A 13416-nucleotide genomic window follows, 5' to 3' on the forward strand; every position below is an offset into this window, starting at 1 on the left:
ATGAAAAAAACATTTGGAACTCAGAGAACACAATAACAGCCTCCATCTGGGCCCTTCGGGTCAGCCGCCTTTCCCAGACACCTCCTCCTCGCTGCAGTTGCGGCTAAGACAGGACTCTCGCTGTAGCACTGCAGCAGAGTGCCGTGCAGGGACAAGGGATGGACACGCCTCCCGTTTCCTGACCTTCATCTGCACAGCTCTGAATCGAATGATGCCCGAATATCACAGGCTGGCTTCTAGAGCTCATGCTACAAAGTTAATTTCCGTAATTAATGGCTGTGTAAAGGCTGACCTGAGTCACGGAGCTTCTGGGAGCTAGTTTCTGTTTGCAGAGAGAGGCAGGCGGGGCTCGACGGCCTCCAGAGGCGTTTGTGAGATGCTAATCGCAGAAGCGAGAAGGTAGCTTCGGAGAGAAGCACAAGCAGGGGATGAGGGCACTGGCGATGTTCTCCTGGTGAATCCAGGGGCATTCATTATATTTTTGGTCTCACAGGTGAACATATCTGCTGCACAGAATGCTGTGTGTATGTTTTCAAAGATAAGAAAAAGGAGATTGAAAATCAGACAATGGAAGGACGATTTTACAAAAAGACTCTGTAACCAAGGCCTGGGAGATGAGCTCCCAGCTTTGAGAACCTACTTGATTCAGCTCCCTGATTTCACAGGGAAACGAAGGCTCACATGTTCCAAGGATTTGCCTAGAGAGTCGGAACTAGACCTGGAACCCCCAGCCCAGGGCTCTCCACACCACCTTCATAAAAAAGCTCAGATGCTCTGGGTTAGAGAGACCTTCACGACTTGGTCCCTTGACAGCGGTAGGGGTGGGCCTCCATGGCCTAATACGGGGTCCACAGCACAGAGATCGAGGCCAGTTACCTTGGTCTCAGAGCTGAATGTGCTGGAGGCTGACGCTTGGCGCCTTATTAGTGGGTTTCACTGCTAAGGGCCCAGGCCTTGGGGTGAACTTCCCTGAGTTGCTTAGCTTCCTCCTGTGTCTCAGTTTACCCCACTGTAAAATGGACTATATACTTCAAGGGGTTTTTGTGAGGATCACATGAGATGGTGGAAGTACTTTGATTACGAAACTTGACTCAAACTCATGAACCATGCGCTTCTTCTACACTTACTGAAACCTCCTGGTATATCCCTGGAACTGGCGGGGGTGGGGGTGGGGTGGGGGTTGTGCTGTGGAGCAGGGGGATGGAACCAGGCCCGATGTGGGCTCCAGCCTCAGGGACGTCTGCCGGGGGAAACAGAGAAGTAAGCAGAGAATCAGAAGAGGGAAGCCCGCGCTGGGGTAACTGAGCTCTAGGATCACTTGCTAATTTGGAGTTGGGGAAACGCTGGGCTTCCTGGAGGAAGAGTACGCCAAGCTGTGTCCTGAAGGACCAAGAGGTGGCTAGCAGAGTGTCACAAGCAGCCCAGCAGCAGCAAAGAGTTAGCGTCTGGGGGAGTAAGAATCCAGCGTGGGTGGAGGAGGCCATCACCCAGGGCCTCCAGTGGCAGGCTAGGAGTCTGGACTCTGTCCTGAGGCCAGCGGAGAGCCCGGGGAGGGTTTGGCGCAGGTGGCGGCTCAGTCTGGCTCGCTTTCAAGAATTGCCGCTCCTGCCAGCGCTGCGTGGAGCCTGCTGCAGGGTCCGACCTGCGCCCTCACGAGCCAGTCAGCTTGCCGAGGAAGGAGCCGAGGCTAGGGCTAAGCAGTCCCGGGATCAGGCCTCTGTGATTCTGGGAAAGCTGCAGAACCTCTTTGAGATGCTTGTCCGTAAAATAAGAGAATGCATCACCTCCCAGGCTTACGCTGAGAATTAAAGGCGTGCCAAGTGCCCAGTACAGAGAAAGGCGCACACAGTCACTTGTCTTCCTTTCTGCATTACGAACAAAGCTGAGCCCGCCTTTGTTCCCCCACGGTAACCCCGGAAAATAGCACCAACCCCACTTTACAGCCAGCCCTGGCCTGGGGCCGTTTGCGCCTGCGCGGTGGGCGGCCCGGTGTGCGGAAAGCTGCCCAGAGGACGCCTCCCAGGGTCGCCTGGCAACCGGGTTGCCTGGCAACGGGCGAGTGCTACAGAAACTCACGCGCTGAGGCAGGTGAGCCGGCGGCCGCAGATTGGGGGCCCCGGGACAGGGGCTCCCCCAGACTCACCCAGGCCCGATCAACAGAGCCCGTGCCCCTTGGAGGGTGACAGGCGCCCAGCGTTTCCTGCCCGGGGAGCCCCGATCCCAAGTGGCCGGGTCCCACCTCCTCTTCCATCCCCACCTCCTCGCCTCCTTCCCTAATTACCTGCTGCCAGGAATCCAGGGTCCAGTTCACCACCTCTCTTAGTGGGGTGGATTCGCACAGGGCTGGGGCTTGTCACTGCCAAGGAAACGCAGTCACAACCACCATCCGCGTAATAACAATGGCAGCCGAACTATCTATGCCCTGGTGAGCTATGCTCCATTCTCAGCGAATACGCCAACTCTGGGTGGGGGTGGGGGTGGGGGTGGGGGTGGGGGGGGTGGGGGGAATACTATCCTCTCCCTTTCAAGCTGCTTGTTAAGGGCCATCCGTCGGCTTGGGTCTGGAGCCCATTTTTAACTACTCAGCCACACTGCTTACAGTTGCTCCAAGTGTGTGTGTAATAAAAAATAAGTCACACTTTACCCTTGATTCCTTCTCTGTGGATGTGCTGGAGGCATCCGACTGTGGGTCCCTGATGGGTGGATGTCCCAGACCTGGATTAGGACATTGGCTCCTAGCCTAGCTCATGACCTCCAAGGCTCCTTGTCCTGAAACCTCAGTTTCCTCCCGGGTCATAGAACTCCCCGCCTCCTCCTGGGGTAGCTGAGCCGCATATTAGGTATTGCTGGCGCAAGATAACCTCTAAATGGAGCTGTTCGATCAGTGTTTGCTTGTTTGACTTAGTGTGTCTTTTTCCTTTTTAAAATTCATTTTCATTGGAGTATGCTCAATTTACAATGCTGTGTTCGTTTCTGCTGTACAGCAAAGTGAACCAGTTATACACATATCCCCTTTTTTTAGATTCTTTTCTCATATAGGTCATTACAGAGCATTGAGTAAACTTCCCTGGGCTACCCACCTCATCCTTATTAGTTATCAGCTTTATATATACTGGTGCATGTATGTCAGTGCCAATCTCCCAATTTATCCACTGCCCCCCCCACCCACCCACCCAGTTACCTTTTTTCAATGCCTTTGTCCTGAGGCCCAATTTATATAGTTATCGGGAGAACACTGAAGTTTGTGGTCTGGGCTGCCACTTACCTTTGCTGTGACCTTGAACAAATTCCTTCACTGCTCCTAGTCTCTGTTTGCTCATCTGTAAAATGGAAGTAAAAAAATGCCAGGTCACAGTAGCAATGACGATGACGTCTGGGTTCTTTTAACCAGCAGTCTGCTTGGAGCTTTGCTCTGAGAGCTCCAGAGTCTCCCCGAGCAGGAGCGGGACGATGGCGGACGCCAAGATCTCCACGTACCTTCCCCCCAACGTCAACCCCACTCAGGCTGCCATTGCCTACGGCTGCCGCGCGCTGCCCAAGCTGAACGAGGAGCTGCAGTCGGATGACTTGCTGACGAGGCAGAAAGCCCTCATGGCTCTGTGTGACCTCATGCATGACCCCGAGCACGTCTACACAGCCATTAGCATCGGTGAGCGTGTCGCAGCCCAACGGACCACGACTGGGGTATGGGTGGACAGATGCAGAGCAGCTGGAGGGTGGGGGGGGGTAGGTGGGGGGAGCTGACCTGGCCCCTTCACAGCAGCCCTCCCAACCAGTCAGTGGGTCCTCAGCTGGATGCCACCAGTGGTCAGCCCCTCTTGCCAGGACTCAGCCCGGTGGCCACACATTCTCCAAAGAGGCCTGTTTATCTGTCTCGTTCACAAGGCTGTCACAGAAGCTGGGCGCGAGCCCTGCGGAAGCCACACAGAGGCGGGGACCTCTGTCCATTTTCTCCCACATTCCTAGCTTCCCGTATACATGGGGCTTCCCTGGCGGCTGCCAGTGCAGGAGACATGGGTTTGATCCCTGGAGAAGGCCACTCCGTGCTCTTGCCTGGGAAATCCCATGGGCGGAGGAGCCTGGTGGGCTGCAATCCATGGGGTCTCGAAGAGTCAGACACGACTGAGCGACTTCACTTTCACTTTTCACTTTCGTGCACTGGAGAAGGAAATAGCAACCCACTCCAGTGTTCTTGCCTGGAGAATCCCAGGGACGGGGGAGCCTGGGGGGCTGCCATCTACGGGGTCGCACAGAATCGGAAACGACTAAAGCGACTCAGCAGCAGCAGCAGCAGTTTGATCCCAGAGAGGGCAGCAGGGGTCCCAACCTGGCCTCAGAGGCTGGGTGGAACTTCGGCAATAAAGGCTGTGATTTAATGAGCCCAACTCCGGGCCGGGACCATGACGAGCGCGTGCATGCCCGTGTTTATCTCAGTCCTCGTGGCACTGGCCCGGTGAGGGAAGGCGCCTCCTCAGCCCAACACGAAAGAAACGGAGTCTCAGCAAGAAGGACTGTGAGGCCAGGGGGCACCCCACAAAAAGGCAGGATTTCTAGGCGCTTGATCTGGCGTGCCATGGTGTAACCCTTTCAAGGGTACGCAACGGCTGATGACAAGATTGGAATCTGACTTCCAGTCTCTCCAAATAAAAGGGGTCTTTTGAACCCCAGGGAGGGCCAGGAGGGCTGGAACCAGCGAGCGGCATGCACAGAAATCGGGGGGCGGTGTGGAGACAGGGTCCCTGGGGTGAGCCTTTCTGGTATCCAGAGGCCCCGACAGTGACTCTGAAGCACTCGGTCGCCCACACGGCGTCCCCACGCCCGCAAGCAGTGGAGCCCTGGTGCTCTTGACCCCAACATCGGCACACCTGTCGACTTCCAGGTCAGCCGTTTCTGAGCCTGGAGGACACTCATCGGTCCCTCTGCCCCGCAGGCTGCCTGGAGAGCCTGAAAGCCTTGCTGAAGGACACCAACGACCTGGTACGCATCAAGACCACCGAGGTGCTGTGCATCATGGCCACCCACAACGTGGGCAGGTGAGCCTCGCGCCCGGGCCCCTGCCCACGCTGAAGCTGCCGCCCTCACGAGGGGAGCGGATGGGTGCGGGGGCCTGGCCCCGTCACTGTGGGGAGTTACAGCTTATGGAGCTGACTTACTGTCGGGGAGACTCGGGGTGGGCACCCAGGCGCTGAGAGGAGAGGCCTGGACACCTCACTCGGGGCGCAGGGACGGGCCCGGCCACCTGGGGGACCCCCGTGACCTTCCCCTCCCAGAACGAGGCTGACCTCAGGCAGAGCACAGCTGGGCACTTCCTGTGTGCCGACCCGGGCCAGGCCTCACACCGAGCTCTCTCTTAGGCCCGACTGCTGCCTGGAGACCCTCACCAGGCGTGACCGGGCCCAGCAGTGAGGCGGCTAATCAAATGGAACGGTTAAAAAGCCAGTAGGGGGAGAAAAGCCGGGAAAGAGGGCCTTCTCCAGTGGCCCAGCGTTTCAGCCTTCACCTTCCAATGCAGTGGGCACGGGTTTGGTCCCTGGTTGGGCGGCTAAGATCACACGTGCCTGGTGTCCAAAAAATGGAGACATAAAGCACAAGTCATAGCGTAACAAATCCAACCAAGATTTTTTAAATGGTCCACATTAAAAAAAAAAAAAAAAGCCAAGACAGAAACCGTATATCCCCTTCTACACTTGGTCTGCGTTTGCCGCCGTGTGAGTTGTGTTCCCTGAAGCAGCAGCGCCACGCGTACACTCCACTGCGTCTGACTCCCGCGACCCCGTGGATGGCAGCCCACCAGGCCCCTCTGCCCGTGGGATTTCCCAGCAAGAACACTGCGGTGGGTTGCCATTTCCCCAAGGGGTCCTCCTGACCCAGGGATCGAACCCGCGTCTCCTGCGTCTCCTGGCAGGCGGGTTCTTTACTGCTGAGCCACCTGGGAAGCCCGACCACCACAGATCAAACCTGTGCCCTCAGCAGTGAAAGCTCGGGGTCCCGACCACTGAACCATCAGGAAATTCCCCACACAGTTCATCTCAAGCCCAAACCCCTGAACGATTAGGCAGCCGCCAATCCCTGTGCCCAGCAGACCATGTTTCCCGTCATCTTTTCTGCTTAAACCACGCCTGTACCATCATGAATCAGTAGCTTCGCTTCTTTAAAGTTAACCAAGAACTCAGACATTAATGAAGTAATCTGCAGGCCAGACCCTTCTAGAATCTTTACAGTCATCTCTCTACTGTTTCAGACGCTCATTTTTAAGTATTTCCAAAGCGTTCAACTTTGTTTTGACAAGGAAGTTTAAAAAAAAAAAGAAACCCGGAAACTAACAACTCTGCTCTCATCGGATTGGCTCACAAGCATGCTGAGTCCCCTCCGCCGTGTCTGACTCTTTGCGACCCCATGGACTGTAGCCCACAGGCTCCTCTGTCCATGGAGATTCTCCAGGCAAGACTCCTGGAGTCAGATGCCATGCCCTCCTCCAGGGAACCTCCCCGTCTTCCCCACCCAGGGATCAAGCCCGAGCCTCCTCTGACTCCTGCACTGCACGTGGGTTCTTTGCCGCTGAGCCGCCGGGAAGCCCTCGAATGGGCTTACCTGACAGTTAATGAACGTATGTCATTGTAACGACAAGCACAACAGGCTCACGTGGGTTTGGAGGGATGGGCCTGGATGGAGCACAGGTGTGTGTCCGGCAGGTGGAGAGAGCGCGGTCAGCCCAGCCCAGTGCTCAGGGAGGTCGGCCTCTGGCTTCTGTCGCCCGGAGTCCTCCACCACAACTCAGGCGGGCTCGATTCAAGGACCACTGCAGCCTCTGCCTTCTCCCCAGAGGCTGCAGGGATGCAGTCTGTCCCAGCCGGCCCGGGCTCAGGCTCCAGCGGGTTGAGGGGGGTGCGGACCCCCTGCCTCTAGGTTCTTATTGGGTCCTCTCCGGGCACAGCCTTCAATTCAGTTCAGCTCAGTCACTAAGTCGTGTCCGACCCCATGGACTGCAGCACGCCAGGCCTCCCTGTTCATCACCAACTCCTGGAGTCTACCCAAACTCATGTCCATTGAGTCGGTGATGCCATCCAACCATCTCACCCTCTGTCGTCCCCTTCTCCTCCTGCCTTCAACCTTGCCCAGCATCAGGGTCTTTTCCAATGAGTCAGCACTTCACATGAGGTGGCCAAAGTATTGGAGTTTCAGCCTCAGCATCAGTCCTTCCAATGAACACCCAGGACTGATCTCCTTTAGGATGGACTGGTTGGATCTCCTTGCAGTCCATGGGACTCTCAAGAGTCTTCTCTAACACCACAGTTCAAAAGCATCAATTCTTCAGTGCTCAGCTTTCTTTATAGGCCAAAGCTCACATCCATACATGACTCCTGGAAAACCCACAGCCTTGACTAGATGGACCTTTGTTGGAAAAGTAATGTCTCTGCTTTTTAATATGCTGTCTAGGTTGGTCATAACTTTCCTTCCAAGGAGCAAGCGTCTTTTAATTTCATGCCTTGGCCATGTCTAAATCTGACTTTTCTTCCCCAGAGAGGGCTTTTTGGAGCATAATGTCATCCAAGCCCTGTCCTTCCTGCTGAGTGACCCCCAGCCAGCCTGCCGGGAGAACCTCTACACGGCTTTCAAGCACCTGGCCCAGGTGCCTGCAGGTAAGCTCTCCATGGGCACACAGGCGGCCCAGGGGCCCTTCTCCCGACAGGCACCTGCTGTGCCAATCACAGTTTACAGCTTTTATTGAGATACAACATACCTGTTAAATGGGACTTCCCTGGTGGCTCAGATGGTAAAGCATCTGCCTACAGTGTGGGAGACCCAGGTTCGATCCCTGGGTCGGGAAGATCCTCTGGAGAAGGCAATGGCAACCGACTCCAGTACTCTTGCCTGGAAAATCCCGTGGACGGAGGAGCCTGGGGGGGTTGCAAAGAGTCAGACGTGACTGAGGGACTTCACTTCCACTTTTCACCTTCATACCTGTTAAAAAGGCCGACGTTGTACATGAACACTTGATTAACTTGTACCAAGTGAGCCTGCCACTTCTGGGCACCGCTGCTGCCCAGATCAAGAAACGTGCCAAGGGTCTACCCCCTGGAAGTCGCCGCCCCTCACCCAAAGGTCGCCGGTTCAGTTTGTCTCTAGTTTATTAGGCCGTAGGTTGATCTGTGCTTCTTTAAACTTTGCATGGGGCTTCCCTGCTGGCTCGGACAGGCAAGAGTCTGCCTGCGGCTTGCAGGAGACCCGGGTTCGACCCCTGGGTCGGGAAGACCCTCTGGAGGAGGGCACGGCCACCCACGCCCGTGTTCTGGCCTGAGCCGGTGGACACAGTCTTAATATTTTGCCCCTGGCTTCTCTGTCGCTGCTGTGTGGTCGTGTGTGGCTGGTTCTTGCCGATTTGCGGTGCAGTGTGGTACACACGCTGTACGAGGGGACTACAGTTTATTTATCCCTTCTGTTGCCCGTGTGGGTTTTCGTTGAGAATGTGTGAATTGTTTCTGGTGTGTGGCAGCTGAGAATACAGCGGCCACTAACAGTCTAACCTGTCTTTCGCCGGACACGCGTATGTGTTTCTTTTGGGATCCGCCTTGCAGAGAACTGCTGAGCACAGACAACTGTACGTCCAGCGTTAGAAGGTCCTAGGAATGATTTCCTAAAAGAGCTTCGCCAATATGCGCCCCCCCCCAGTTGTGCGAGGGAGCCCCGGGCGGCCTGTGCCGTGCCCCACGGGGTCTTTCGGCGGTGCTGGTGGGCGGGTGGTCGTGTCTCATTCCGGTTTGCACTGGTACCTCCCTGGTGACGAGAGCCCTGTAAACACCCTCTTCCGAGAAGCACCGGAGCGCATTTTTAAGGACGGAAGACCCCTGGGTCACCATCCCTCCAGCTGACCACTTCTGCTAATCCGATGAGTCCAGGCCCACCACCACCCGCTGACTGACCGCGACTAGAGGGTGGGGATTTGCGTCAGGGTGACACTCGTCCCGTCGCGTGACGCAGTGAGCGTTTGTAAATGAGGGGCTCCTTCCGAGAGGCAGGAGGCCAGGCCTTGGAGGGAGGGCCTTAAGCCTGACCCAGGCCTTAAGATGTCAGGCACAAGGAGTCGGAAGGGCCGGGTCCATCTGCTCTCCCCTGGAGCCCCGCGCACCCCGGGACAGGCTGTCTCCTCATCGGGAAGGGAGGCTGATGGGACTGTCCCCGCCTCGGACGCCCGCAGTGAGGACCGAGTGGGGTGCTCCCTGAACCCGGGCCCAGAGACAAACGGCCAAGGGAACCAGTCAGTACAGAGGGGCCGGCTGAACGGAGCAGAGCTCCGGGGCTGCGACTGCGGCCAGCAGGCGGCGGCGGGGACCACGCCCTCCCGCAGCTCGGCCCGAGGGCACAACCCCAGGGGGTCTTTTTAAAAAGTCCGCTCTGGGACGACCCTGGGGGTCCAGTGGTTAAGAACCTGCCGTGCAATGCCGGAGACTTTTGTTTCCATTCCTGGTCGAGGAGTTAAGATCCCACGTGCCGTGGAGCAGCAACGTCCACGCGTGTGACTAGATTCTGCACGTTACAACTACCACCCAACACGGCGGAATAAACACACAAATCAAAGACCCCCCGCCCGCGACCCCGGCCCACGTCTTCCTGAAACACCCCTTGCCTAGCTTCTCCTGGGCGACCACGCTCGAGGGCTTCTGGGAGATCGGGGCGTCTCCAGGAGGAACCAGTTCTGGGGCTGAGCTTCACCTTTGCTCACCGTGTCGGGGCACCCCTGCTCGGGCTGTGGAGACAGGGCACTTGCCGCTCTCACCCGGGACTCGTAAAGCTACTGTGACCTCTGTGAGCATTTGGGGGAACAGAGAGGCAATGATAACAAACATCAGGAGCCACCGCCAGCTTTGCTGAATCTCAACATTCTACCACCCTGCACATTTGCTTGAGATTTCTGCTGAGAAAGGTACAGTCCCCTGTGAACCGCAACACCGCCCCCCACCCAGCATACTCCCTTCTGCCCTCCCTGGAGCCGAGAGTGGGTTGCTACACCCACAACACACGCCTCTGCATATTACCACAGGCGTAATTATATACACTGAGCTTCCCTCGTGGCTCAGCTGGTAAAGAACCTGCCTGCAGTGCGGGAGACCCGGGCTCGATCCCTGGATTCGGAAGATCCCCTGTAGAAGGGAAAGGCTACTGACGTCAGTATTCTTGGACTTCCCTTGTGGCTCAGCTGGTAAAGAATCCACCTGCAATGTGGGAGACCTGGGTTTGATCCCTGGGTTGGGGAAGGAAACGGCTACCCACTCCAGCATTCTGGCCTGGAGAATTCCATGAACCGTACATGGGTCGCAAAGAGTCGGACACGACTGAGCGACTTTCACTATCATGAATTATATACAGATCTTGCCTCACCTGTTTTAAAAGCTGTATATAGGTGGATCTTGTTGTACGTGTCTGCCTGGTACTTTAAACACCGAATGCCACGACTAGGGATGTATCGACGTGTGTCACGGGCTGTTTCCTGATGGCAACCTCCGCCTGCCCATCCCGTGTTGGAACCTACAGTTATTTTCAGTAAACTCGCCCCAGCCTGGCTGACCTTGCATGTGCTGGTTTCCCCTGGGGATGGTATCACGGGGCTGCAGATACAATCGCTTCTCAGCATTCCCGTCCCGGCCGGGAGGGCCGGGCGTGCCCCCTCATTGCATGGTGCTGGCTGCATAGCCTTAGCTGTCGCTGACTGTGGCTCTGCAGAGGTCCCCAGGCTGGCAGAGGGCTGTCTTCTCTCCAGCCAGAGCCTCTTGGGAGCCCGAGTCCATTCTGTCCAGTTGTTTGCTCCGCGTCATCGATTCAAGGGAGTGTTTCATTTCTCCCAGATTCTACCCTTAGCTGGTCACACACAATGCAAACACCATGTGCCAGGTGGTTTGATAGCTTTCCACTGTTTGTTCATTTGAATAAACAGTTACTTTGTATTTAATAAAAGGGCAGTTTTTCATCTGAATAGTAGTGCGCTTCCCTCAATCTTCTCCTTTGTGGCTTTTGCTGGGGGGTGCCATTTAAGACTTTGGTGCTAAGAGCTCATGGAGGCATTCTGTCACATTTTCTTCTAAAAGTTGAGAGTTTTGCTTTTCACACTCAGCTCAAGAAGGGACCACGGTGGATTTCTGTGTGTTCTGAAGCCAAAAGGCCCTTACCAGCCCAACACTGTCTTCCCACTTTCCATACAGAGGCGCTCTATGGCCTCCTGCAAATTTTTCTGAAATTCACAGGGGCTAGGCTCACCCAGGGAGCAGGGAGGCCAGAGTTTCACCCTTTATCTCAGGATTTCCTGGGCGCTCTCATCCTCTGTGACCCGCCCAAGGGAGGCCGGGGACACTCTGGGGAGGCGTCGGCGGCAAGCGGTGGGCAGCCTGGACGGAGAGAGGGGGCAGGGACAGCGCGCGTGGCGGGCGCCCCGGGAGGACCTTCTGGGGGCCCTGAGCGCCGGCCTGCGGGGCCGTGTCCCGGGGCGTGCCCTCGCTGGGGCCCGTGTCGTGGGCCTGAGTGGGCGAGGGCCGCGGTTTCTGGGTCCCCTCCCCGCGGTGGCCGGCAGGGGGCGCCGCAGGACCGGCCACCGCCGCGCGCGGCGGCTCCGCTTCGCGGGGCCCGAGCGAGCGGCCGGCCGCCCGCCCCGCGCGCGCACAGCCCCGGAAGCGCTCCCGCCCCTCGGGCGCTCGCCCGACAGGGGCCCCGAGCGCGGGCCGGGCCTTCCTGGGGTCCCTCCTGGGGGCCGGACAGCGGTGGGGGGCTGCGTCCAGGCGAGCGCGGGGTGGGGTGCGCGGGCGTCCTCAGCCGGACCCTCTCCCCGCTCAGGGCCGCCCTGCTTCAGCTCCAGCCGCCTGCCCCAGCCCCCGCGCTGCTAAGCCTGGGCCTCTCGGCACCGCGGCTCAGCTCGTGCCTTCCCGGAGGGAGGCGGCTCCATCCTCGCCAACGGCCCAGCCCTGCCTGCCCGGCAGAGGGGACTCCGGAGGCCCCGGCGGTGGGTCTTGGGCCCCCTCAGCAGAGGGATCAGCTGGTCAGAGGAGGCACTGAGCAAGTAAAAGGCTGTCGCAGGGAATCTTCTCGCCTCCTTGAATGCATCAGGGCAGGAGGCAGACGCCTTCTGTTTCCCTCCAGTTGTGTGCTTTTAGTTAAAGACGCTCACAGTGAGGCTACGGCTCTTATCCCCACTGGCACGAAAGCACAGAATAAAGCCTCGAACAGCTTAACTCGCAGGTTCTTCTCATACAAAAGCCTCCCCCAGGGTTTCCGCTGCTTGGGGATGAGCAGGAGGCCTGCACACACTGTCTGCGTCCCTCCCTCAGGGCGTCGGCCCGGTCCTGGGTTTGGGACGGCGCCCTGGGGTGGCTGTGTGCACCCCCATCCCCAGGCCCCTGCCGCAGCTGTTTGGGGGCAGAGCTGAGCAAAGACCCAGGCCTTGGGAGGCACTGGCCCCCAGCCCCGTCTCTGCCCCTCCTGGAGAGGATGGCTCCGCCGCCCCCGCCCCCGACCTTGGGCACTTTCCATCCTCTCGTCAAATGGGTTGCCACTGACACCCCAGAGGACCCCGTGCAATGAGGATGACCTTCCCTGAGGAGTGTTTCCCACCCTCGGCGATGCCGCTCCCCACCCCGCCGAGTCAGCCGGTGCTGGGCTGGGACCCTGCTCCACACCACCAGCCCGCCCTGCAGGGATGACTCTGACCCTGGATGTGGTGTCTTCAGGGCAGAGGGAGTCCAGGTGACTGAGCAGCTTGGGCTGGAGCCCCTCGGGACACGCAGGCGGGCGGGCCTCCGTCTCTGTTGGGCTTCTTGGTTCTTGACGTCCATCTCCAGATGGTTTTTCTAAAGGGGTGCAGGAAGCGGGCAGAGGGACCTGGGCACGGCCACCGTCCTCCCCGACCCCGCGCCGCACACAGAGGACTCGGGGACGAGGCCTGGCTCATTCAGGGTATTTTATTTTCATAAAGGAGACAATCTCGGACTTTCGCGCCATCCCCCGGCTCCTCTCGCCCCCTCAACAGTCCTCAGCTGCGACTCTGGGCACCGACCTTGGGCTCAGGGTCCCGGATGAGGGACCAGAGGGGGTCCGCCCAGCGAGGGCTCTGTGGGCAGCCCTCGGCCGGGGCCATCCACGTGGCGGGGGGTGGCCCCGCGGGCAGGAAGGGCCCCCCTCAGGCGGCCCAGCCTTCACAGGAGGCTGGCTGCCCCTCAGGCCTCCCATCCCTTCACATGCAGAGAAGCCACAGGTCGTTTCCCGTTTTAAACACCGAGACACCGAGCTACTGCTCATCCGCTCCCGCGGTGAAGGGCCTTCTGTGAACAGGGCACATTTATTTTCTGAAAGAAAAATGAAGCGGAGGCCGCACCAGGGACGAGGGGACGCTGCTCGGGCCTATGTACAACTCGGCCCCGAGGCTACCGCCGGGCA

The 13416-nt window shown here is 58.2% G+C and overlaps 1 protein-coding gene across 1 annotated transcript in view; it reads left to right on the forward strand.

Moving 5' to 3' along the window:
* Window positions 1–3450: 3450 nt before the first annotated feature.
* Window positions 3451–13416, forward strand: part of RSPH14 (radial spoke head 14 homolog) — a 47271-nt gene continuing 37305 nt past the window's right edge. The window contains exons 1-3 of the mRNA XM_052654501.1: window positions 3451–3649; window positions 4931–5033; window positions 7522–7640. Of these exons, the coding sequence (XP_052510461.1) occupies window positions 3451–3649; window positions 4931–5033; window positions 7522–7640 (421 nt within the window). The remainder of the gene's footprint in view (window positions 3650–4930; window positions 5034–7521; window positions 7641–13416) is intronic.

The sequence above is a fragment of the Budorcas taxicolor genome, chromosome 17, assembly GCF_023091745.1.
Source record: "Budorcas taxicolor isolate Tak-1 chromosome 17, Takin1.1, whole genome shotgun sequence".
NCBI classification, from domain to species: domain Eukaryota; kingdom Metazoa; phylum Chordata; class Mammalia; order Artiodactyla; family Bovidae; genus Budorcas; species Budorcas taxicolor.